The sequence below is a fragment of the Eschrichtius robustus genome, chromosome 6, assembly GCF_028021215.1.
Source record: "Eschrichtius robustus isolate mEscRob2 chromosome 6, mEscRob2.pri, whole genome shotgun sequence".
In the NCBI taxonomy this organism is placed as follows: Eukaryota; Metazoa; Chordata; class Mammalia; order Artiodactyla; family Eschrichtiidae; genus Eschrichtius; species Eschrichtius robustus.
In genome coordinates, this window is record NC_090829.1 from 27,669,515 (window position 1) to 27,696,891 (window position 27,377).

The window sequence follows — 27,377 nt, forward strand, 5'->3', positions numbered from 1 at the left end:
CTTTCTTGGGGACAGAATCATTCATTTTTCACGAAAAATCATTATCAAAAATTGGTAATTTATAGTCTTGTCAAAATGAAAATGTTATTTATAGTTGCAGAATAGATTATAGGAGAAGTTAAATGTAGTGTGATTTTCTGATCAAAAAAATACATTTTACTTTCCCTTGACATATGAACATTGAGTATTATTTGAATGTAATTGTAAAAAAACACTGAAATTATGTTCATTTTGAATTCTTTTGAATATACGGTATTTGCAAAATAACATTAGTTGTTACATATGAAATAAATTGTAACTAGATTTAATAAAATAATGTATACGTTTATATTAAAATTACTTTTAAAAGTCATTAATTAATTTTGCTATACAAATTGAAAATAAAGCAGAGACTGTAGTTCAAAGTAATTCATCATAGGAAGTTATGTTTAAATGTAAAAATTTCTATATCCTTTCTCCAAAATACACAATGAAAAAGAAAATGTATAAAAGAAAATGTATAAAAACATTTATAAGTAAGTGATATTAAAAATAAACTCTTTAATTTGAAAAGTAAAATCATATATCTGGAGCTTCAGGCATCACAGTGTAATTCACATATGCTATAATAAGTCATTTACATAAAGAGGAAAATCCACCCAGTTTTCTTTTACATAGTCCCAATCAATATAGGGACTTCAGATTTTCTGAGGAGATGTCAACGAATGCATTACCACACTCCTGCTCTCTGTTCACTTCTAGTCATTTCAAAAAACATGAAGTCCTAGATAAAAACAAAATACGGAAATGGGTTTTCAGCAACAAAACAGAGATCAGCTCTCAGATGCATAAATGCTAAGGGATCTGATGAAACACAATAACGTATCTGCTAAACAAGAAAAATCAACTAATAGGTAGATCTGGGAAAGGTTGATAGCTTCAAGCTTTCCATTTTAATGGCAATTAAATCCTGTAATTCTATTCACATATTGATACCTGCATGAACTTAATTAATCCTCTGGTAATTTCTCTAAATTTCACTTTTTTCATGCCTCTTAGAATGTTCCTCTTTCAATCTTTCTTCCTCAACTTTTTGTACTCCTTCTCTAGTAATATAACTTGTGTTGTGACTGGAGTTCCATGTACAATTTTTAGATTGTTTCTGGAGAATGACAGCCATCTTAGAGTTAGAATAACACCTTAGAATTTTTTGGCCCAGTTTTATGATTTCTCTTCCAATCTTGTTGTCCACTGTGTTCCTCAGCTTGTCTTACTCCATCAGTTTCTAACCAGACCCTCTCCCTTATAACTTCCGTCAGATCCTGTGGATTGTACCCCTCTCACATCTATCATTTTCCTTTTTCTCTTTACAAAGAAATAATTGAATCTTTATCACCATTCACTTGCAATTGCACTATTACAATTTTACCTCTCTTCAATCCATTTTGTACACAGTCACCAGGATTTATCTTTCTAAAATTTGGGTTTATAACTATTTTATTTATACCTAGCTTAAAATTAACCAGTTAACTAAACAATTTTCAGTATCTTCCCAAGGTCTATAAGATTGGGACGATTGCCCAATCTACCCCATATTCACTTCCTAATAACTGCACCACCACCACCCCAATCCCATTTCTCACCTATCCAAACACCCCAGACTACTCTCTCCACCCTGTACACACCGTATCTTTGGTTATGGTGTGTAAACCTTTGGTTAAACAGTTCCCCAAGTTAAGGTTAAAATTTTCTTCTCATGTGAAATAAACACTTATTGAAAACACAGTTTTTAAACAGAACTGTGGTTATATTTAAAACTTTATATAGAAAATACTGAGCCTGTCCCAAAGTAGATAGAATAGTATAATAAAGTCCCAATGACCACTCACCCAGCTTGGTTCACCAATTACTCCATCCGCTGTGTCCCTCTTCCCTCACCCCCATTATTTAAAAGCAAATCTATGATACCATATCATTTTATACTGAAATACTTCAGTATGTGCCCTTAAAGAAAATGGACTGTTCTGTTTTTGTATAACCACAATAACATCATATTTTTTTAAAAAATCCTTAATAATTCATTAATATCATCAAATTGCCAATGTTCACATTTCCCTGAGTGTCTTGTAAATGTCTTTTTATATTGGTTTGTTTAAATCAGTATCCAAACATGGTCTACAAACTACATTAAGCTGATGTTTCTCTTTTTTTTTTTTTAATTAATTAATTTTTTTTTAATATTTTTTATTTTTTGGCTGTGTTGGGTCTTCGTTTCTGTGCGAGGGCTTTCTCTAGTTGTGGCAAGCGGGGGCCACTCTTCATCGCGGTGCGCGGGCCTCTCACTGTCGCGGCCTCTCTTGTTGCGGAGCACAGGCTCCAGACGCGCAGGCTCAGTAGTTGTGGCTCACGGGCCTAGTTGCTCCGTGGCATGTGGGATCTTCCCAGACCAGGGTTCGAACCTGTGTCCCCTGCATTGGCAGGCAGATTCTCAACCACTGCGCCACCAGGGAAGCCCTCTCTCTTTTTATTTTATTTTTATCTTTTATTTTCCTGATACTTATTTGTTGAAGTAACTGGATCCTTTTTCTGTATGTTCTTTTACCTTTTATTTTTTTTCTGATTGCATCCATATGCCAATATTTAAGGTATTGATCTAGTAACTCCAAACCTTGCTTGCTTTGGAATCATATGATAGCTCGAACAGCTTAAAGGCTTGGATCCACCTCAGGATTTGGTTTACTAGATCTGGGTACATAGTCTTGACATAGGGAGTGTGAAAGCTACCCAGGTGTTTCTACTGTGCAGCTAAGGTTGAAAACCACTGCTCTGTCCCAGGAGTCCTTGACATCGGCTGTATATGGAATCATCTGAGGAGCTACACAAACTTTTAATTCTGAGCTTCTGATTTAGTTAAACTGGAACATGGCCTACTACTAAAAGCTCCCTAGGTAATTTAATGTGAAGACAAGTTCAAGATCATTGCTATATCTCATATATTTCCTCTTAATTGGTAGTTCTGTCTAAGGCTTGATGGAATGTAGATTCTTATTCCAGTTTGTATTTCCGTATTAGATGATTTAATTTAATAATGAATCAGGCAGAAATCTCTTTGTTTCACTGAGACTTATTCCATTTAAACCCATTGGAAGATTCAGATTCTTTTCCAAAGCACCAATTTTTTTTTTTTTTTACTAAAACCAGAGCCTCTCCTTAATATATAAGATCCTCTTGTTACAATGTGAAACTGCATAGACCCTCCAGGGAGAAGCTAGTCATCTGTGAACCCAGAGTAGCAGAAGAAGATGGAATTTCAGAGCTAAAATTAAATAGGACCACTTTCAATAAAACCTACAAATTTAAGATCATTTAAAAATGTAAAATTTACCAAATTAGTTCAGAATGATCCTAGAGAAACCGACTATACCCCAGATTAGCAAGAATAAACTTACAATGAGGAAACATGCGCCGAGCATCACAGCTTTCATTTTCACATCAAGGTCTAACGGGAACTGGATGCCAAAGTTATCGACATCTGTAAATAACTCTCTCACAAAGCCAGTCCACTGCTTGGAAATCTTGCCCACCACATATTTATCATCAAGAGATTTAATCTAATTTTAAAAAAAGACAAAGAATTCTAGAAAACTAATAATAAAGCTGCTTTCCAAGTAGGAGTAAAATAAAACAAATATTATATTAAAATTATATGCCATTCATATCTATGAACATTATATCACTTATTACATGCATGTAGATTCCTATATCCATTTATAGATTCATTTAAAAAAAACTGTTTCTTTGGTACAGAGAACTAATATGAAAGTAGTTTAGCTGAAATATTTAACATTTTCTATTCTCCATTAAGACATACAGTAATAAGTTAGTTGAATCGAGCCAAAATAAAATTTAAGCAGGAAATATTTCTGTGATGAAATTTCTAGAAGCCATAAGGAAGGTAGTAAGTGAAACTCCTATCTGACTTCTGCTGTAACACAAGCACAGAGAGTTGATATAGGCAGAGTTTTAAAGGTGATGGGAGGCCCCACTATCACCCACTGTCAGTAGGAAAACATGAAATGCCAAGAGCCTGGAAAAGAGGACTGGCAGTTTTGAGTGAAGGTAAGTAACCAATAGTAACTTGATGAGATGCCTCAGGTCAAAGGTTGGGGTACGACTCGACAACAGGAGGAGGATGAACAATGAAAGAGGAAATGCGTATGAAAAAAAAGGCTCCAAAGTAAAGTTTTTCTAATTTTACCGTTCTGCCTGAGGAAGGCCAAGGGCCATGATAAAGAGATGAACAGCTTATAGCCAGAGAAATGCACCTCACCAAGTGGGCATGTGGAGGCTGAACGTAGTCCACACTTGCCAGGGTATGTACAGGCAGAGTTGTGTCAACCACGAAGAGAAGTGTCCTTTTCAGATGTGCACAAGGTACCACACGTGCTGGCAGCAACCTTTGAAGACCTAGCTTAGGTTGGGACCAGCTACATAAATGTGGGCAAACTAGAAACAGTTGACTCATTTTATTTGGATGTGGGTGGTTAAGTTCTTTAAAAACTTGAAATAAACTTCTAATATGAAAAAACTGTGATAGCATGGATTACTGTTCATCAAATAGTCATTTCAGTCCCCTCCCTCTGTAAGCCCAGTATACTTTCCTGCACATTGAAATTAGGCTTGGCCTTGTGCCTTGTTTGACCAGTGGAGTGTTAGTGGATGTGACACCAGCAGAGACCTTAAACATGGCTGAGTGGTTTTGCCTTGGTCTTGCTCTCCAGTGATCAGCCACTAGAAAGCATGATCCAGGGAGCTTCTGTTGCTGAAGCTCCAGGATGAACATACCTGGAGCAGACCTGAGACCAACTGGCAGCCTAAATCAGAGCCATCTGAGCCGAGGTATATCCAGTTGACCTTCAGACCCATAAGGATGAGAATAAATTCCTGTTTTCTTAAGCCACTGAGCTTTAGGGATTATTTGTTACGCTCTTGTGGCAAAACAAACTAATACAAATTCCCTATTGCACACCTTCATGTTTTATCTGCTCATAGCTGTCATGTAAGGATTTGAAGCTGGTAATAAAACCTTACATTTTATTTTTTAATTCAATTATTTTTAATTTTTGAAAAAAAATGTTTAACAAAATATACAAAAGATAATCAGCCATCATAATCCTACTACTACACTTACCAGATATTAACCCTTCCCCTTTTTGATTACTATAGCAAGAAATTTTAAAATTCACCAAAACTTTATGTAAGAGGTAGACATATAATTTTTTAAAGGAAAGGAACAGAAAAGTGAATAAGGATCTACAACTGAAAAGTCAACAGGACTAGATAATTTTTAGCTAAATTCTAGAAAATATTTTAAAAACAGAAAATCTACATAATAAAATGCTTTCAACTTCTGGAAGCAATAAACTGGTATTATATTACTATTAAATTTATAAACCTATAAATTTAATACAAATAATTGATAAAGGTGTTCTAAAAAGAAATCTATAGGTTCATCTCACAACATAAATATAAATACAAAAATCCAAATAGTACATTAGCACATAGAGCCCAGTATAAAAAATACTATAATAAAGTATAAAATACTAAAAAAAAATCATATAATTCAAAAACATGAGTGTATCCATAGGTCCTGAAAAGGTATTTTATTTACTTTCTAATTAAGCATTTATATAACATTTAGTATATGCTAGGCATATAAATGCTTTACAAGTCTTATGTAATTTTTTCCTCATAATTTCTCTATAGGATATATAGTATTATTACACACAATTTTCATATGAAAAAATCAAAGCAAAGAGAGGTGAGTCACTTGTCCAAGTTCACACGGATAAGAAGTCATGGAAATGGATTTCAAACCCAGGTGTTCTTCTCCAGAGTCTGTATTCATGACTGTTATGATGCTCTGCTGTTTAGAAAGTTAAGTATCAATTCGTAATAAAAATCTAGGTCGGGGTCAGCAAGCAAGGGTCAATGAGTCTGCAGCAAATTTAGTCTCCACCCTGTTTTTGTAAGTTTTATTTGGACACAGTTACACCCAATATTTGTGTATTGTGTATGACTACTTTCATGCTAAAATGGCAGACTTGAGTAGTTGTAACAATGACCATATGGCCCAAAACTCTAAAATGTTTTCTATCTCTTCCTTTACCAAAAAAAAAGAAAAAAAAAAAAGTTTGCTGATTCTTGCTCTAGATAAAACAGGAATAGAAAAATACTATGAAAAATAGCCAGTATCTTTCTAAATTATGAAACATTTGCTGCTATTTCAATTGAAATCATCAACTTAGTAGGTGTACACAAAATTGGCAAATATTATTCAGTTTTGCTGTAAGAAGTAGGCTGGAAAAGAAAATAAGCTAATTGGCAAATTAGAAGAGTTTCCATGATTTCATTTGCTATGTGATTTTATACCTAGATAAACCAAGTAAATATAGCAAAAGTGCCTTCCAAATTAAATACTAGAATATAGTCACAAGGCTGAATAAGAGGTAAACAAAAATAAATAGCTTTTCTCAATATTAACAATAAGTACCTACAAATAGAAATATTCCTGATTAGTAGTGATAATGCCTGTAAATTACTTAGGACAAATTCAACAAAAGAGATAGAAGTTCTATATGGTCTTATGAAGAATACAAAATTAGATATAAATGAATTAAAATACATTACACTTTTGGGATGAGACAGGTTTAGCATCATAAATATATTAATTTAAAAAAAATCATAAACAGACAATACAATACTAATTGGATTCTAACTTCTGAAAAATTTAATGGAATGATCTTAAGGTTCACATGAAAGGAAACATCTGACAATAGCAAGAAAATATGATAAAATAGAATGATCAGTGACTGTGTGGCTATGACTAAACATAGGATACATCATTGTTACCATAACTGAATTATAAGGCACTACTGTAAGAAAAGTGGTAGCAATGCAATAGAAGAATGAATCTAGGAATTGCTTGTGGAAATTTAATGTATGTCATTTCAACTTAGCAAGAAATGAATAGTTTACTTAATAAATTATGATGACACAGTTGTCCAGCCAACTGAGATATATATTTATAAAACAATGTACAAAAGGGGTAGATTTGTGGAAAATATTTGCAGATCAGAGGACAGAAATACAGATGCAGGGTCAGTGTCTTCAACACACAAACTACATTTATGAATTGACAAGAAAAAAATAAACAACCCAATAGAAAATACAGGCAACGGATATTAAAAGATAATTCAAAGAGCAAATACAAGTAGCTAGTAAACTTAGAGAAATGTTCATAATCCCTAATGGTCAGAGAATTACGTATTAGAAGTAATCTTCCCCACTCCCACTTGATGATTATAGATTTCCTATTTTAGTTTGCAGTTTGCAATTTATCTAAGCTGTATCTGGGTGTCATTTCTTTTTCTTACCAGAATGGCATCAAGTCTGCAAGATTCTTAGCTATGTATCTCTTTGAATATTATATCAAAACATTCTGTCTCCTCTTTTTTTGTAACTCCTCTTTGGCATATGCAATAGTTTATTCTAGCTTCCATGTCCCTTCAAATTTATATCTTTTCCCCACCTCCTCTTTATATTCCTAATATGGGTGATCCAGTTCACTAACTCTCTCTTCACCTGCGTCTAATCTATAGTTCATCCTTTCAAATGAGGTTTTATCAATGACTGTTCCTCATTTCTGGAGGTTCTATTTGGCTTGTTTTTATATCCTCCTGGCCTTTATTAATTGTTTCATCCTCCCCTTATGACCCTTTTTGTTTCTTTCTTAGGCTCTTTAATGTCTATTTAGGTATTTCTTGTATGATTGATTACACACTGTTCTATTATATGCAGTTTGGTTTTGGTAGATTAGTTCCTAGAACAGTATACTAATTTTTTAATCTGCTTATGTGGAGATAGGTTTGTTCTGTAGTGATAGAGGGTGACCTTGGTGATCAGTCTCCATCTAGTATGTTTTTGCATTCAATTCTCCCATCTGTATCACCACTCAAGATCAGTTTCTATGTCTTAAGATTCATGAATCATACTGGTGTTATGAATTCAGACCTCAAAATCATAGAGGGGGCTAGATTGGGATATCAGTTTCATGTAGGCATATTTTTTCCTACTCCTAATAGTCCTGGAATAAGACAGATTCCCTCATTATCTCTAAGGGATACAAAGTCTACTTGTCCTTCTTCTACTCACCCGTGGGATAATCTCATGGCTTCACCTACCATCCGTATGCCGAAAACTCTAACATTTTCCCTTACACACCCAAAAACCAACATGACTCAAAAACAAATCATTAGCTTCCCACAAATCAACTGTTTCTCCTTCAAGATTCTTACCCTGGTCAATGGCATCATCATTCAGCTTCTTAAACATCAGACATCAGACCAATAAGACTTTAGAATCATGTCTCAATTTTCTTTCTTCCTCCACTGACATCAAATCTATGAATCAGTACCACTGGGTACACTTATAAATGTCTCTGAATTATTTTTCCCTTTAGAATGACTCTTCTCCATGTTCCATAGTGGTCCCTCATACTGATAATTCCTGCTTTCAAAATTTCTATTATCTAGTATATAGAAAATGATTCAAGGTACTATTTTCTCAATTCCCTCAAAGATGTTATCTAGTTAGCACCATTCTAGATGCACAGGAGAGAAGTTAATTCATTGCCTAAAGTAGATGCTTTAAGGTATCCACTGAGGAGGGTTGCTGAATGATTTCCAACTTTCTTATCATTAAATATAAGAGTTTCACACTGCAGTATGACTTACTTCACCAGTATTTTTACTTATTTTACATAGATAAAATATATGTCAGCAAAACTTCCATTAATATTCCCTGAAACAACAATTACCTTTCAATCCTCTGGATCTTTTATGGGAATGATAACCCCTACATAGAGAACTATTATTATACATAAACCTATAAAATCTTTAAACATACATAGTTTATATCTCCCCCACATACTATGCATTCTTTGTAAGAGTCTTTATAAAGTCTCTAATTACATCATATGGACTTTTCTTAGGATTGCCTGTCTGCCTCATTAGACACTGAAGTCAGTGAGAGGAGTGATCCATCTTTATATATATAAACAGAGGAATTAAAAATCATATGAGTAGCAAAGCCAGGCAGATAATATAAAAGAATGAAGCTGGATAGTGGAAAACCTTGGCAAGTCAGGGGCAGTGGCAGAGTTCCCACTTATTTATCATAAGGGGGCAGTCCTGCTCAGTTTTAGATTTTTGTCCCTTCTGTGGAAGTTGTCCAGTTTACCAGATTTTATGCTTATACAAGAGAATCATGGTATCAAGATTAAGTTTTATAATCTCTCGACTTTTAAGCATTTGCAACTAAATAATTTGGGCCATAAGTCTGGGCCCCATTTGTTGAAAAACTGCTGTGATGAAATTCCTCCAGGTAGTAATAAATACACAGATATATTGTGATTTCTAATAAATGAATTTAATACAAAGATAAAGGAGAGATCACAGAGAAGCATGATTAGGTAGTACGTCATATATTTGTTAAAATTCTCTTTGCATAATTGGGCTTTTTGTAGGAACTCAAAGATGTCAGAGATTTTGAAGAGGGCCTAGAGCACCGGCAGCCTGTGTTTCATGCTAAGGAAGAACCATATGCTTCGGCAATCAGACTTCGATGACAAGGTTAATGTTCCACTTAAAATGGATAACATACGGTACCTCTATACAGAAACCACCAATGTTAGATGCTTTGTTTATATTTATTTGACTACAAATCTCTGCTTCTCTTTTTTCCATTTAGCACAATCAACACTGATGCTTAATCAGAGCAATAAGCATCTCTCTGACCAAAGATAAATATGAGGGACACTGAGTCCCTCTTGAGATATCAGGACATACGTATTCATTTAATATATTTGTAACATCCTCCCAGCTTATGTTATTCTTATACTAGGAAAGCAAAACCCATAAACGTTATCACACCTCTTACCTCAAAATCAACATCTGCACAACAGCTGCAGACAATACATGGACCGGTAATTCTTAGTACATCCTCTCTCTTCTCATTTTGAAGTGTAAACTTTGGCAGGCATGGGTGCCAGGTCTGAGTAACATAACCTACTGGTACACCAGGAGGAGCTTGGATTTCTATCTACAAAAGCAAAAAGAATATATAAATTGTAATCATAACAATGTCTAATAAGAACTCTCATTTACTGAATACTTTCTAAGTGTCAGACACTGTTCTAAGCACCACTTAACTCACTCCACATCCTTACCAAGTTGGTACTATTATCCCTGTTTATACAGGAAGTAACTGAGGAACAGAGAGGTTAATTAACTTGTATCAGATTCCCCAGCTGCAAAGTGGAAGAGATGAGACACAAACTCGGGGAGGCTGCATGCACTGTCTCCATTCTGAAGCACTGCTCTACTGGTCTTGTATATTTTAATATTTCCATACTTAACAAAAAATGTCTAAATTATTAATAGCTATTTCCTCAAATTCCTTTAAAAACAGTGGTTTAAGTGTATGGACAGAGCGCTGATCACTGGGGCAGTTTTCAAATATGAGTGGCAATAGTGCTAGCATGGAAAGAAAATGGGGCCTGGAATCTTGGCTCTGAACATTAGCTGGGTGACTTTGAGAGCATCTCAACATGTTTATCTGTAACTGAGGACTTCCTAGATCTCTTTATTAAGACCAATTGTATAATGTATGCTAATGTGCTCTATAAATTGTCGAGCATATTCCATCAAACTCTCAGTTTTCCCTCAGCTATTCCGATGAATATTATTACATCTAAACTAATTGACATGGAAAACAAAATAATTCAGTATGAACAACTTCAGTTATCCTTTCAAAATAAGAGCAGTATTAGACATCAAATCTCTACGTGCTTGTATCTCTGTGTGCCCTGCTCTCACAGCTACCCGTATGGATGACTGAGTGACCCAGGCAGCTCTGGTTTCAGGCCAATGGAGATACAGGCAAAGGCCAACTTCCTATAAACACTCTGTGCCCTGGCGTCTCCCCTGAGATCCGTGTTCTCTATCAGAGGGCTGTCAAGTACTATGAAAGAGACACCTGGTCTTTATGGAGCTGACGGTGCTCACAATTTGCATACCCCTATTACAGGGACTCAAATATATTACTTTTTTTTTTCAAATGGAGAACTGAAAAACATAGGAGTTGAGGTTTCTCAGAGGGGGCCTGTCCTAGGTTTGCTCCTTGTAGGTTGGCTAAAATAATGAGATGAACATATGTGTTCTTTTCCTCACTCTTCTGTCCACTTGCCTCTGGGATGGCATTCGAGGATATTCTCTATGGGGCCCTCCTCTGGCTTTGGCCAGGCCCTCATGGTCATTTCAGGTGAGGGACTTGACCGAGGTGACCTATGTTCTCAGCTCTCTCTGAAGATCAAGAAGTCTGGTCTCTGAGATCTCTGATTTCACCCCCGGGGGGCACACTGCTCAGGGAGGTGGGGCTAACTGCTCACTCTTTTCCACCTGCCTTCCTTCCTACAGTTTACACTCAAGCATAAACCAATAGCTGGTGGACCCCTTTTCCTTTAAATCTCATTTGATTATATAAATTCACCAATAAGGTGAAAATTCTTGCAGAACTACTTTGCAAAGTATTTGTAAAAATTACCCTGGTAATTGCTCACTGACCTCCTGCAGGCAGCAGGGAAAACAACAGCTGGTACACCTTAGTGGTCTCTCCAGAGTTATGACTTCTCGGCCCGTATTATCAAGAATCCTTATTGTAAAAGGCCTAGAAGGCCCACAGCAATTTCGGGTACAGCAATCAGTATCCTCTGCTGCAAAGTAAATCCTCTGTCCAAGGCTGTTCTTAATTTCATATTTGTTACAAGTTTCAAAACCTGTTAAGACTAAAAACATAAAAGAGGGAATCACTATGACTATTGTGTTAAAAGAATAATCAATCTATCCTAAGACACTACAATATCTAGTTATACCATTTTAAGATGATACTTCATATAACACAGGAGGAAGAAAAGGAAAGATGTTTAGAGATGATCTAAACAGAGAAAAAAAGGCAAAGGGAATGGAGGAGAGGGTATTAAAGTACAAAGAAATTAGGAATTCCTGTATGAGACATGGAAGAGACAACAACTCGTATCTTCCTAATTCCATAGACCCATGTCAGAAAGGGAGACTTTGCTGTGAGGGATGGTGCCGTGCTGTCGATGGTCACAGTCGTGCTAAGTGAATGCAGAAAATGTCTACTTGTCATGTATTCAGCTATGGAGGGGAATATAGGATGATTGCTATGTTTATGCACCATATAGTATTATATTAAGTAAATTGGCTTGAGATACAGTTTTTTAAACCACAGTCATGGCTTCTCTTTCTGCGCTGTGTGAAGAAGGTGTGAGAGGGCTTTCTCTCAATGCACACATGTGAAGAGGGAGAGAGTGAAAATGGAAGGTGAGGTAGGACGTCACCCTGGGCCCAGGGCACCCTTGTTTAGCTCAGCAGTGGTTGTTCAGAAGTGGGAAATGGGTATTAGACAAGGGGAAAGGCGCTTGGCAACCAAGGCTGCAAGTCGGAGGATTCCAGACCACTGGCATCCTAAGTGAACTCTGTACCTTAGCAGGGGCTAATCTCTTCACAGGGGAAACAGAGATGTGCTAAATACTGACACCCACGTGGTATCTTACCAAAGGGCTTCCCACATTGAACCACACTTTGGAAACCTCTCCTTGCTTAAAGCCAGGAGGGAGCAATTCATGGTGTCACTTGTCCACAGCCCTCATTAACATGGGTCATAGGGTATTAGAAGCCACCAACATAATGAGCAATTAAAAGAAACATAGAGACAAAAATCACTCTCTAATATTGGTGTGGATGGACTTTAAGTCAGATAGAGATGTTCTTCCCATATTTTATCGCCATGACCTCCCTTAAGTATCTTTGCTCTGACTCAGGCCCTGACCCTGCCTTTAAAAGAACCACCCTTTACCTCAATATCAGCCAGTCAAATATTTCATGTGAAAAAATTAAACTGATTCATGAAATGGGATCTATTACCTAACTGTTTCATTAAGTAGCTTAATCTGAAAATTCTTCAGCTTGTTTATCTGTGTAATGAGATCAGTGGGCTTACACAATCTAAGCTTCCTTCTAGTTACTTAAAAAAGGAAAACAAATAAAACAAGAGAATTCTATGGTTATGTCTTTATTGTCTATTAAGTTTTGAATTGGGAAATGTTAAGTGCCTGTCATAGTCTCAGGTGCTAAAAATGAACTGAGTAATCTTTATTTCTTTATACTGCTCGTAATGTTAAAATATAAACCTTCAGTTGGAGACAAAAAGAAAAGAAAATTAGACATCCTTTAAAAAACTGAAGAATTTATAACTACTAAATTTGAAATTTATATTTCATGATTAATACATATATATTTCCAAATATATACATAAAACTTATAAATCTTAAAACTATAAATGGAGTGCTATATAATGTGTAGTGTCTGGTTTTTTGGTTTTTATAATGTCAAAAATAAATTCCCTAAAATGAATCATTAAAAAAGTTGAGAATATAAATTATCATACTATGAAGAGTTCCTTTCCAGAGAAAATGTAATGTAAACAAACTAATAAAAATGAGAACATCCTAAATATCGAAGTGTACATTACAAGTAATTTAAGTGTAATAAGCAACAATTATATATTCTAACCAAATACCAACCATATTTCTACAGTAGTACAATTCACATTATAATTTCTATCAGTGGAAAAGAACTTTGCAAAGATGTGAAGAAAGAGTTAATAGATATATTCTAAAATCTATTAGAGTTTTCACTGAACTCTTTATACCTATAAGGAGGATACTGTAGTGCATGAATCTACCCAGATTGCCTTTCCCCTGGCAGCAGTCCTGAAACATCTAGTGGCTTCTTAAGTTTACTTTGCACCTGACGAGCACTGGACCTAAGGAAACAGCTGTAGGAGTCAGGCCCCATCCATAGGAGCACCAGTGGCGTTCCAGGAAGTCAGGCCTCTCGGCCGGCTGGTCAACACCCTCCAGTGCAGTGTCCCTGTGCCCAAGGTGATAATCCACAGCCCGTGGAACAAAGGGTTTTATAGGGTTCCTCTGAACTCCCAAGAGAAACTGTGGGCAGTAATGCGATTTTCCAAAACATCCCCATCCATCCAAATTCAGAGTTCACTTGCTTTGGAAATGTATTTACTAAGGTAACTGAACTACTGCATGTGGCTCTGTGACAACTGCAAGGACATCACAAACTGGGGAAAAAACAGTTGAAGGGACAGAGGTTAGGCAAAGTGACAGACTCACTGAAATGATTTCTAGAGAGAAGGGGGTACAACAGTAAGTTGTTTTTGTTTTGTTTTTCTTAATAAAGGGTATGTCCGTATTATTTTACATTTTTATTTATTTATTTATTTATTTTTGGCTGTGTTGGGTCTTCGTTTCTGTGCGAGGGCTTTCTCTAGTTGTGGCAAGCGGGGGCCACTCTTCATCGCAGTGCGCGGGCCTCTCACTGTCGCGGCCTCTCTCGTTGCGGAGCACAGGCTCCAGACGCTCAGGCTCAGTAGTTGTGGCTCACGGGCCTAGTTGCTCCACGGCATGTGGGATCCTCCCAGACCAGGGCTCGAACCCGTGTCCCCTGCATTGGCAGGCAGATTCTCAACCGCTGTGCCACCAGGGAAGCCCAACAGTAAGTTTTGACTGGTTTCCTTCTAAGTTAGGGTCTGTATCAAGAGGAGAGATGTCCAGCATAATAGTATTTTACCACTTGACTCCTAATTTCAAGAAATGAGCTGCTGATAATCCTTATCAATTCATTATCACAAAGAGAGACATTTGTAAATAACCAGTTTTAATATCCAGCATCACTGAAGGTGTTATATCTGTGGTTGGTGATACGCCTTTATCTGCATAAACGTCCTCTCTTCCTAGAAATATGATAACTACAATGAATACATACCTTCCAGAAGTTCAATTTGCTGATGAATCAATAGTTGATCTATCTATTATAATAAAAAAAAATTAAGCGGTAACCATGTATCATATGTTATTAAGCCAAACAAATTAACGAGTGTTCTTATATTTTAAAAGAATGTATATAATCAATTATCAACATTTATCAATATTATCGATATTTAATAATTGTTTATATTACTTCTAGATATAAAATTAAAGTTAATATATTTTTAACTGAAAAAAAAAAATATTGAACGTGTTCACTATTAATGTGGGCAAATTCAGGTCAAACAAAATGGACTTACACTGGAATCCCTATAAAAATTAGAAAAAAAAGTACCTTCCAGAAGGGCCTAAGAAATATTAAGACCTTTTCAGCCATTTAAAGAGCTTTTTTCTACAAATCTAAACATTTTCTTTTTCTTTCTTTTGATATCATTTGTAGTAGGTGATAACTTCCCCGAACATTTTGTAAGGGCCTAATTTAAAAAAAAAAAAAAAATCTGCTTAGGGTATTTCTTAGAGAATTTAGGAACTACCAGAATTCTTCTTTTTTTTCTTAACATCTTTATTGGAGTATAATTGCTTTACAATGTTGTGTTAGTTTCTGCTATATAACAAACTGAAGCAGCCATATGTATACATATATCCCCATATCCCCTCCCTCTTGCGTCTCCCTCTCACCCTCCCTATCCCACCCCTCTAGGTGGTCACAAAGCACCAAGGTGATCTCCCTGTGCTATGCAGCTGCTTCCCACTAGCTAGCTATTTTACATTTGGTAGCATATATATGTCAATGCCACTCTCTCACTTCGTCCCAGCTTACCCTTCCCCCTCCCTGTGTCCTCAAGTCCATTCTCTACATCTGCGTCTTTATCCTGTCCTACCCCTAGGTTCGTCAGAACCATTTTTTTTTTTTTTTTAGATTCCATATATATGTGTTAGCATACGCTATTTGTTTTTCTCTTTCTGACTTACTTTGTATGACAGACTCTAGGTCCATCCACCTCACTACAAATAACTCAATTTCATTTCTTTTTATGGCTGAGTAATATTCCATTGTATATATGTGCCACATCTTCTTTATCCATTCATCTGTCGATGGACACTTAGGTTGCTTCCATGTCCTGGCTATTGTAAATACAGCTGCAATGAACATTGTGGTACATGACTCTTTTTGAATTATGGTTTTCTCAGGGTATATGCCCAGTAGTGGGATTGCTGGGTCGTATGGTAGTTCTATTTTTAGTTTTTTAAGGAACCTCCATACTGTTCTCCATAGTGGCTGTATCAATTTACATTCCCACCAACAGTGCAAAATTCTTATATTATAGGCTGCCCAAGTGCACTGTGGTAAATTAAATTAGTGCAGAGAGTGCAAGAGAGACAATTCATTTACTGAAAACTAATCTACCAGATTTCTAATGGCAGACAAATACTAAATCTCACATTGCTGAGATAAGCTATCATGTAGTTCATTAAAATCCAGGAATTTATTTTTTCTTATTGGTAGCATTAATAAAATTGGGTCTTCCAAAGAACAAAAGGAACATAAAAATGTAATTTTCTTAATTATAATGAAAGGTAGGTCATATTATACACAAATCAATAACTCCTTTCTTGGTACCACTTATGGAAAATCAACACTAAATCGAGTTTGATGGTTCTTTCCAACTCCTAGGAAATTATTCAGTATTGGGATTAAAGGGCACAGGATCCAGAACTAAGGTTCCAGAAGTAAAAAGCCATTCCCAGTTCCTCTGCATTTTGATGTTAGGCGAATTATGTAACTTCTCTGGACCTCAGTTTCTTCTTCTGTAAAATGGTGATAATTATAGCACTTGTATATCACAGAATTTTTTAAAAAGAATTTAGATGAGTAAATACATGAATTATACTTAGGAACAAAGCCTGGAAGCTTAATAAAGGTTTGCTATGAGCTATCATTGCAGATTATATTCAAGATCATAAAAAATACAATTTCCTAAGACATTTTCATTTTGCTTTAAAAGTAAACCTGACCTAGAAGAATTAGAGTAATCTGTAAGCAAAACAGGTTGTTTTACCATTTCAGGCTTTTGTGAATTAGCCAATTGTTAATCTCACTAAGTAAACTGGAAGCACAGTTTTGTTTTTAATGAGTCTTTTATGCATTGAATTACCTGAGTCAAATATTCCAATCCGGGTGGACAGTTTAATGGAGGTGGTGGTGCTGGCATCCATGGTACCCCTGCAGGCACGCCTGGCTGACTAGTCACTGGTTGGTATGGGACAGGAAAGCCGACTGGGCCAGCACCTGAATAGCCAGCTGGCGGGACTGGATAGCCAGCCTGGGTGCCAGGATAGCCGGTATATCCTGGAGGTCCTGAAATATGAACATGTGAAACTATTTGTAACTGCAGAGAAAAATGCAAACTTCAACTCTTTTAGGATCACCCCAGCTATCTACAAACTACAATTTCTACTTAGAAATCCTGTTTCTAAGAAGCTTAAGGTTTGTGTTTTTCTCTCTCAGTGATTTTTCAATGAAATACCTGTGGTTTCAGGTCCACTCCTATTTTGAGGGTTTTAGGCTGTGTTTGGAGTTGCCCCACAGCCTTACCCTTATCATTCAAAACTCAGGTGAAAATATGCTTGAAATCTAATAAAGTGAAAGAAAGTCAACGACGATCTAGAGTCAGGTACATAAAAATTCTGGAATGGCTTCCTGGAAAAGAGGGATGGCATTGAGTAGAAAGCCCAAAATAAAGGCTTTGAGTCAGCATTTCTAGGACCAAACCACCCTGTAAAAAATGATAATTCTAGAATTCCAACAAGTGACATTTCTTATCTGTATAGAGCTGCTGGTGGTTTTGTCCCCTCATGGCATATTTGGCAAGGTCTGGAGACCCTTCTGGCTGTCATAATTGAAGGGAGGGGGATACTGGCATCTGGTGGGTAGAAGCCAGGAATGCTGCTAAATATCCTACAAGGACCAGAACAGTGCCCTGAAAAAAAAAAAGAATTATCCATCTTGAAATATTGTAGTGCCTTTGTTGAGAAACCCTAGTACCGCGGTAAGGGTATGCCCAGATACTCCTCTGGGTTAACAATTTGCCTGAAGTTTTAACCCATGGTGTATTCCATTCCTAAAACCCTCCACATGAAAAAAAAAAAAAAAAAAGTTAAGTTATGATACTAGGTTACAAATGTAAATTTCACAGTTTGGCACCCTAAGCTCTCTGGAAAATACAGTTTGAGAACCGAGGAAGGTAAAACCTTATAGTAGGCAAAACTGTCTCAAGTACTTATTAAGCACAGTAGAGGAAGAAATGAGTATATACTCTATTCCACATGAATTTGTGATTACAAATATGAAGCTTCATAACTTTATAACTTAAATGAATAGTCTGCAGAGTAGCTGTTCCATAGGAATGGAGGATGTAGTTGCAAAGAACTGTGTCCCACAACATTTTAACAGTTAAGGCTATGCAAAATTTAACACTTAGAGCAGGAAAATTGTGAATACCTTTAAGTGGAATACTGACAACAAAATACATACACCAATAAAAAGTAAGACTCGGAAGACAGACTAAACCTCATAGCAATGTCTTTTAAATATAGTTTTATAATTTATTCCCTCTTAAATGAATAAATATTTACAGACGATCTATAATGTGATTGGGTCTAGAATCAGAGGATAGAATCAGAGGATACAGCTATCAACAAGGCAACCTGCTCTCAGGGAGCTTAGAGGAGACAGAAAATAAATTTTAAAAAAAGATTTCAGATTGACCTGATGGAGAAAATACATGGGGAAGAGGACAAGGTATCAACCAGTTACTTTAGATAGATAAAATTTACAGTTGACACCTAAAAGTTGAGAAGGGAAAAAGTGTGTGTGAAGATATGGTAAGAAATATTCCAGGAGGCAGGAATACCAAATACAAAATCTCTGACTTTAGGAATAAATCTGACATGTTTGAGAAAGAGAGGGACATTATAAGGGAGAGGAAGAACAGAAACAGCTGTCAGTAAAGAAATAGGATCAATTCATCTTGAGAGCCCCTTAATAAGGAGTTTGGATTTTATTCCAAGTGTGACTGACAGGCTTTAGGGATTTTAAACAGAAGACTGAGTTCCATGATCTGTGTGATATCTTGCAAAGTTTTTAGGAGTACCAAGCACTGGGATTTAAAATGGGAAATGCAAATGCAACCCCTGCCCTCATTGCCTAATGGGAGAGAGAATTTTACACTCACCCTTATTCTAGGGATCTACAACACCAGTGTCAGTAAGTGATTAACTAAAATCAGAGACAAGCGCTTAGAAGGGAGGGACCAGGGTTTTATGTGCCAAAGGAAGGTGTTTAGATGGGGATAGACAGAGGGAGGGAGTTGGGACAGCCTCCCTGAGGACCACCCTCAGCTGAGATCTGAGGGATACAAAGGAGTTGAGTAGGTGGGTGGCAGGGAATGAATATTTCAGAAAGAAGCCCTGGGATAGTAACAAACACAGGGCATTTAAAAATCTGCAAAAAGGCCAGTCTACCTGAACAGGAGAGACAGTCTTAAGAGACAGACAAGGAGAAGGCAGGGGAGCCCCTTGGGTTTGGTGGACCAAACTAAGCATTTTGGTCTCTATCCTGAAAGCAAAAGGAAGCCAATGATGTACCCATTGGGTACTGTCTGTAATATTAACAGATAACTATTTTTAAACATCACTGACTACAGTGCAAAGATGAAACCATAGGCAAGCCAGTGAGGGGGAGGAGATGTGAATTAATTGGTTACATTATTAGCATTATTAAACCTTCACGAGATTCTTGGAGAGGATAATTATTTCCCAAATCAATGGATTAAGCATATAGAATTACCTGAAATTTAGGTAATATTTCATTTACCTAAAGTCCAATTGATTTAATATATTATTAACATAATAGTCAGCAAATATTTGTCATTTATTAATTGTAAAGCATTGTGCTAGTTGCTTTACACATACTCTCATTTAATCTCCAAAACGCTTGAATTAGAAAATATTATGCCCATTTTATAGATAAGAACTGAGGCTTGGAGGTACAGCAACTTGCTTAAAACCACAACACAACTATTAAGTACAGAAGCCAGAACTTGAAGCCTGATCCAGCCTCTCTATGCTGGTTTTCCCACTTGCATAATGGGGATAATTAATAGTATTTACCCCGTAATATTGTCTGAGAATTAAATGAGTTAATTCACATTAGGCACAATAAACTCTCAGTTTTAATCTATCACTATTGTTAGCTTCATTGTCATAAAAAACCTGTGCTATATTGGCCTTCGACTTGAGAAATAAATTTGAGCTATTTTTCTCACAAACTCTCAAGTCCGATTACAACTTAATTATGTATCGCCTACTATTATTTAGCCATGGGTGGATTAAAATATCCTCCAAGTGCCTTGGGTGCATACTATAGACTTGCTAATAATTCTTCAAACACCAGCCATTTAAAAATTGAGAGCAGCAGTTCTCAGCCCTGGCTGCACATTAGAATCACCTGCGAAATTAAAAAATTACCAATCCTGGGGTCCCACAACCAGAGCTTCTGTTTCAGCTTTCCTGGGATAGTGCCCTGGTACTAGTGTTTTCAGCAGTTTACAAGTAATACTTAAGTATAGGCCCCTTTGAGAACTATCATCTTAGAGCCTTGGGAGTCTTTCTACCTCGCATTCATTTAAATGCAAACATCTGGATGAGATCCAGGCTCCACTGAGAGGTTTCTGGCTAGACAACTAAACAAGCTATTCACCTCCTAAACAGATTTGTTTGCTCAGAGTAGAATAAAAATGCATACGCCCTCTGGCCAAACAAGACTCCCTTTGATCCAAAGTCCTCAGGATGGTCTCTCAAGATGTGGGTAGCCTGCCTACTTGCAAATGTAGGTGCACCATGAACTCTGCCATTTGGTAAAGTTCTGGTAATGTTTTTTATTTTATTTTATTTTATTTCTGGCTGCGTTGGGTCTTTGTTGCTGCGCGCGGGCTCTTCTCTAGTTGCGGAGAGCGGGGGCTACTCTCCGTTGCGGTGCGCGGGCTTCTCACTGTGGTGGCTTCTCTTGTTGCGGAGCACGGGCTCTAGGCACGCAGGCTTCAGTAGTTTTGGCGCACGGGCTCAGTAGTTGTGGCTCACGGGTTCTAGAGCGCAGGCGCAGTAGTTGTGGGGGCACGGGCTTAGTTGCTCCGCGGCATGTGGGATCTTCCCGGACCAGGGCTCGAACCCGTGTCCCCTGAATTGGCAGGAGGATTCTTAACCACTGAGCCACCAGGGAAGCCCAAGTGCTGGTAATGTTGATAACTGCATTTGTCTAAATGAAAATCTCTGAAGTCTTCTATGCAGTGGTTCAAAAGAAATAATATATTACTTGGTATGTAGCGATATGACTCAGTTACTTTTCTTAGAAAGGCAAGGCATGATTGAGCATGTATATAAAAGCAAAGCTTTCACATTTTTGTATGTTACAAAATAAAAATGAGAATTATCCCAGGTAGCTATGTTTCTATTGCTTGAAGCTTCCAGGCTTAAGCAGTCATCTCTTTTGCATGACAATCACTGAACATAATTAACCCCAGACAATAAATGACTCAAAAACACCCAGAGATAAATCTCCTAAATGTGACTGCATGACCATAATTTTCAGAATGAATGGAGAATCGATAAAATCTGTTACTTAATATGTGTATTTTGGGGTTTAATTTATGTGCAACCTTATATCTTATTTGCTAAATGTCAATTCATTACTGTTTTTATTAACACAACACTTTTGCTATTCTGTATAAATAAAAAATATTTTAATGATATTTATGATAACATATAGTCAAAGAAAAAAATCCAGAACTAGGCTGCAAATTTCATTATTGAACTTTTAGTAAAAGACTCTACTAAAATACACACAGAGACAGACAGACACACACACACACACACACACACACCCTTTGGAGAATATCAATAACTGATAAATTTTGGTTTTTTATTCTTTAAGCCAGTGTTTTACCTGGGAAAGCTGCCGGAAGATATTCAGGGGGATACCCACCTGGCAACTGTGTTCCTGGGTGAGGATCATTCATTTGCACATCTGCAATTCAAGGAGAGGTAAACATATATCTTCTTAAAAAAATACATATCAGAAAAAAAATGCATTGTTCTTAGATAATTTCATTTATATGCTCCTGTGTTGTATTGAAACAAAGTGAATTCTTCACTTAACAAAAGCTATGCCTGTTATCAGAGTTAATCTACAGTAGCATCCTGTTTCAAACAAATTCCCTTCTGATAAAATAGGCAGCTAATTACTGGGGCTGAGTTTCTAGTTTTCAAATATGCCTGATGAGTGTTCTCTCCCATACACTGATTTTGTTGTTACTAGGAAAAATAGATTGTTTCAAAACTACATAGACTCTTTTTGAATTACGGTCTTCTCAGGGATAGGGAGGGTGGGAGAGAGGGAGACTCAAGAGGGAAGAGATATGGGGACATATGTATATGTATAACTGACTCAATTTGTTATAAAGCGGAAACTAACACACCATTGTAAAGCAATTATACTCCAATAAAGATGTAAAAAAAAAAAAAACAAAAAACTACGTAGACTGTGAAGAAGGAGATAAATGAACCTAGTTGGATGTGGGTTTGATAATGGAAGGATAACAGGTGATTTTAAAGATATCTATAATTGTTGCTATAAGAATTATGTTTTAAATATTTAAAATAATACATGCAATTCAGTATTTAAATACCCTTTTTATGCTTATTCTGGAACTACCCCATTAAGTTTGAACTATAGGAAATTCCCAGTATTTGACTGATTTTGAACTACAAAAATCATAACTGACTTAGTTACAATAAATAAACATATTAACTTTTGTTATCTGCTAATCAATGTAGTTTGAATAATCTTTAATATGTATGTACAAATGGTTCAGTTTCCTAGTTCTTCATATTCGTGTTTCTCTAATCATTCCTTTAGCAACCACCCTGGCCAGAAAATAAATATTTAGTACTAGCATCTCCTGTGTCACCCCTCAGTTAGGCTCTCTGGCTACACTGGCTCTGCCTTCATGGAATTTATGGTCTAGTGGACACTACACTTACACCATATTCTCCTCTCTTCCCTATGGCTTATTAACTGTAAATTCAAAATAGTTTATTTTTGAATAATGGGGACATGGCAACAGTGTAGAAGCAAAAGTTGACCAAACTTTCAATCTGACACATTTCCTGTATGTATCATGGGTCTTGAAAGACAACTCAAGTCATACGATCTCAGCAGGAAGGCTGGGTTGTGCCCACCTCCACCCCCTTTCTTCTCCATTATTGGCTTCATAATAACTTCAGCAGAATGGAGTCCATGGACACTGCAAATTCAGGCAACAGAGAACCCTCTACTTGAGTCAGGGCTTTTCCCCGTACAGACACCACAGCATACCCCGAATTGTCACACATCTCTGCAATATCACAAGTCATTCCATCCCAACCATCCCTTCAGGTGAGTGGCCGAGCTCCTAGTTCTCTAGCTCTCGAGGCTCTATATCCACGGCCCCCACTCCCAACCTGAGTTGGAAGCAACAGGATCAGACTCAACAGATCCCAAGGAAACACACTGCAAGTGTGACTTAAAGACCCATCCTTAAATGATACGTCACATTTTGGCACCTCTTAACAGGTACCACTGTTTAAACCATAGTAAATAAATACACACACATATCAAGGAGTTGACAGATTCAAGAAATTAGGAAGGAGCTCATAATCCCTGGGGTTTTGGTACCAGAGCAATGATCCTGGTCTCGGGAATTCCAGGGGAATTTATACAAAGAGAAAATAAATGCACGGGCAAGTGCTCACATAGATCAGAGAGCATATGAATTATGGATGGATTTCTGCATTTGTGAAATGCAACTTAGAATAACTTACAAAAATCATAGGACTTTCATATGGTCAACAAGTTATTGTTATTTCTCTCTATATATATATTTATATACATACATACATTCTATTTCTATTTATGCACACATATACATACAAACACATGCATTTGTATATAGGAAGCTGAAGAGTTAAAAGGTAATTGTCACCAGGACCCAATGATTTTTTTTAAGTGATCTGAAGCATCCTATTTTTGTAGCAAAGAAAATAGCTTAATACTATATAAATTTACGTTTAAAAAGTAAAGTAAGTATTGTTAATAAAATTAAATTAGTATAGCAAGCATTAAGAAAAATCATGAAACTTCGTGAATGAAAGTCAAGGTTTCTGGTCCTAAAGAGTATCTAGTATATGTAACAAGGCTGGCATTGTGGTAGAGATAAACATCTCTGTGGCTATCTAAAGAAACAGAGAGAATAGAGATCCTTCAGAAAACAGGATTTTGTTTTCCCTATTTTTCCCATAGGATTTTTTTTTTTCTCCTCAGAAACTTGGAGTTTTTAAAAGACAAAGGCTTTTATTACATGTTTGGTTAATACTCATCTTATTTAGAATTTTCTTGAAAAAAAAAAGCCATAAAATAAAGATTTGTATTTATTTAAACCTATTCACATGTGTATTTTATGAGATATATATTGGGGATGTATCTGAGCATTTTATTACAATGTCCTGGCATATTAAAGTCATTGTTTGTTAAACAATATGATTGGAACAGTCTTTTTGTATATAAAATGCACATAGAAAAGGGAAACTTGATGCAGATGAAATGTAATATAAATTATATAACATATTTCCCAGTAAGCCTAAAATTTCTTAGGTTTATCGAAGGCTCTTTTATTTTTAAAGGAAAAATTAGTGGTCATGGATATTTGTGTACATCTTCTCTATAGCCAAAACACTGGCCCAGACTTAGGATTCTGGAACATAAACAACACAAAGCAAATTATATCCTTTCAGAAACTGAATAGAACATTATGACAAATAACACATTAACAAGAGATTTGACATTATAGGTGGAAAGTAAACACTTAAATTACTTACTTTGTTTGTCCATGATTTAAACAGTTCTGAAAAAGAAGACCTGATATAAATATATAATTCAAATATGACAGTTGAAACAAGATACTCTGAAACTATATACACACGAGATATTCCTCTATTCATCTAGTCTTCCAGAATCTGGTCATTTAAACCCTTCAGTCTTGACCGTATTCCCTGCTGCTATGTTTCTGAGTAGGATTTTACAAGTTGTAGGTCAGTCCAGGATGGTGAACAATTTCTAAAAATCTTGGGAAGAGAGGATTCAATGAGGGAGAAAGACAGAAACACTGTGAGCCCTAGGCCCTCCAGTTAAAAACTGGAGCCTTCCAACCTACACAATCTACAGGGAGCATGAAATCCAGCATCCAGCTGCAGGGCTGGGCTGCAGGCGTGGTCCAGCAGGAGAAGGAAAAAGGTTAGCTATCAGGTCACACTGCTGTAAATATCTCTGGAAATTCCAGGTCCTGAGGACATGTTCTGCCCAGCTTCGACAACAAATTTGAGAAGGCCTGACCCCCTGTTTGTGTATCAATACATGATTTTAGCCTAAAAACATATACTCAGGGGTTATGGTAGCTGTAACACCACGATAATCCAACTGAAACTTTGTCTTGCTTATTTCTACAGAAAAATAATGATAAGAAACATTATACTCAATACTTCTGCCTTCTACTGCCTTGATCCCATCCTAGTCTTTCCCACAATTATCCAGTCACTACTTTTCCTATCTCCCCACTTTAAATCCCAACCCCTATCTGCCTGTTAATTACAATTAACCCATTAGGCAAAAACTTGCTACTCAGTTGTTTTATCTGGGACCCACACACTAATATGAATTGGCTCTGCCCTTCCCAGGCCCTCTCCAGTTTTTGCTCCCCCTTTACTAGCTCCTTCTACTGTGTTATCCTAAATGGTAAATAAAAGTCAGCTGATCCTTCCATATCCTTAACTAAAATCTGGTGTTCCCAAGAAGAAACCATATCCCTCTTCTCCTTTTCTAAGTTATCGATTTATCATTGCCTGTTATAAGCATAAAATTTAATAATATAGTAAAACTTTTAAGAATATTCCAATTACAGTCACCTCTTAATTATATATGCTCAAGGAGTTCAGTAATGGGTTTTCTTGGCCCTGGAATAAATTTAAAAATATGTTTTTTTGTTACAGATTTGACTTCCTGGATTTTCTTAGTACAATACTACCCCCTGTTAGCATTAACTGGTCAGAAACCAAGTGCTATGGACCTCCTCAGGACAAAAGTACAAAAAGATTAAAATTTATGTTTTTCTGCAATTATTCAAGAAGGTGAACAATAAGCTAATAAACACATGTAACAAAAGCATACCAAAAGTTTTCAAAGGCCATTATTGTGTTTTATGTTCTATCATATGAAGGACAACTAAGAAAGGAGACTAAATTCTTACATACAATAGGCCATGATTCCTTTTGTCAACACGCAGTTCTGTGATCAGACTGTATATTAAAATTCATACCCATTCTCTTCAGTACCCTAACATACATAAAACATTTAAAAACTACTCCATTTCTGGAGTAGAAATGGGTAGTATCCCTTAGTTAACAAACTGGACTAAACAGCTCAAATTTTTACTTAACTACTGTTTCTCATAGGATCACTTCATAATATGATTAGTTTTTCTAAAAAATGTTATATGGCCCTTCAACCAACTTAGCAATTTTAAGGGACTACTGTTTCAGTCATTCCTACCTCGCCTAAAATGTCAGAAGGGCACTCAGTTCAAGGAAAAATCCTAAATAATACCTGGAGGTCTAATTTTTAGAATTAAACAATTTATTTTCGTGAACAAATCACTGAATCGGCAAAAAAATTCCATAGTTTCTGGAGGGCAAGTCTATACATCTGAGATGGAAAAAAAATTTAGTTTTAATTTAAAATATATTTCTTCTTAGCATTTAGTTGTTTGAGCCTGGGAAATTCAGTGCCAGTCAGAAATTAAAAATGTGCTATAAAGAGAGGGAATTCATACACGGATACTATGCATCACATTAGGAACAGGGGGAGGTTCTTAAGCACTGGAGCAATAAGTTCCCAAGTCCTTGCAGAATGAGTACCAACTACGAATATAAGAGTATTTGCTTTTCATGAAGCCAGAGATAATTCTCTCCTTGCACAGAAATCGAAGGAAAGGAAATGAAACAGACTCAAAACAGAGCTCATTTGTTCATATTTACTCTTTCCTTCCTACTTGGTCACGTTATTTTGAGTCTTAAACTATAGCTTTGTGAGGATGAGTACCTGTTGGCAAAACTACTGCAGAATATAATCTGGGTCCTCATTTTCCTGTAGGTTTTAGAATTTTCACAAGTTCCTAATATCTCAAGCATGAAAAATGTTACGTCGTAAGCTCTGGTGGAAAATGTGAAGTGACAGTTGAACCTGTATGTGTGCCAGGTAGAA

At 36.4% G+C, this 27,377-nt stretch overlaps 1 protein-coding gene across 4 annotated transcripts in view; it reads right to left on the minus strand.

Annotated features, from left to right (window-relative positions):
* Window positions 1-524: 524 nt before the first annotated feature.
* The window catches only part of LOC137766198 (phospholipid scramblase 2), a 31,283-nt gene continuing 4,430 nt past the window's right edge, over window positions 525-27,377 (minus strand). Inside the window, exons 2-9 of one of the 4 annotated variants that reach the window (XM_068546062.1) lie at window positions 24,941-24,966; window positions 22,011-22,052; window positions 17,125-17,327; window positions 14,967-15,009; window positions 11,664-11,884; window positions 9,979-10,140; window positions 3,429-3,590; window positions 525-763 (exon numbers count right to left, since the gene is read on the minus strand). In XM_068546062.1, the coding sequence (XP_068402163.1) occupies window positions 710-763; window positions 3,429-3,590; window positions 9,979-10,140; window positions 11,664-11,884; window positions 14,967-15,009; window positions 17,125-17,327; window positions 22,011-22,052; window positions 24,941-24,953 (900 nt within the window). In that variant the 5' untranslated portion in view covers window positions 24,954-24,966 and the 3' untranslated portion in view covers window positions 525-709. Of the gene's footprint in view, window positions 764-3,428; window positions 3,591-9,978; window positions 10,141-11,663; window positions 11,885-14,966; window positions 15,010-17,124; window positions 17,328-21,971; window positions 22,053-24,940; window positions 24,967-27,377 lie in introns of all 4 variants that reach the window. The other 3 variants (XM_068546059.1, XM_068546063.1, XM_068546060.1) reach the window with 3 other exon arrangements.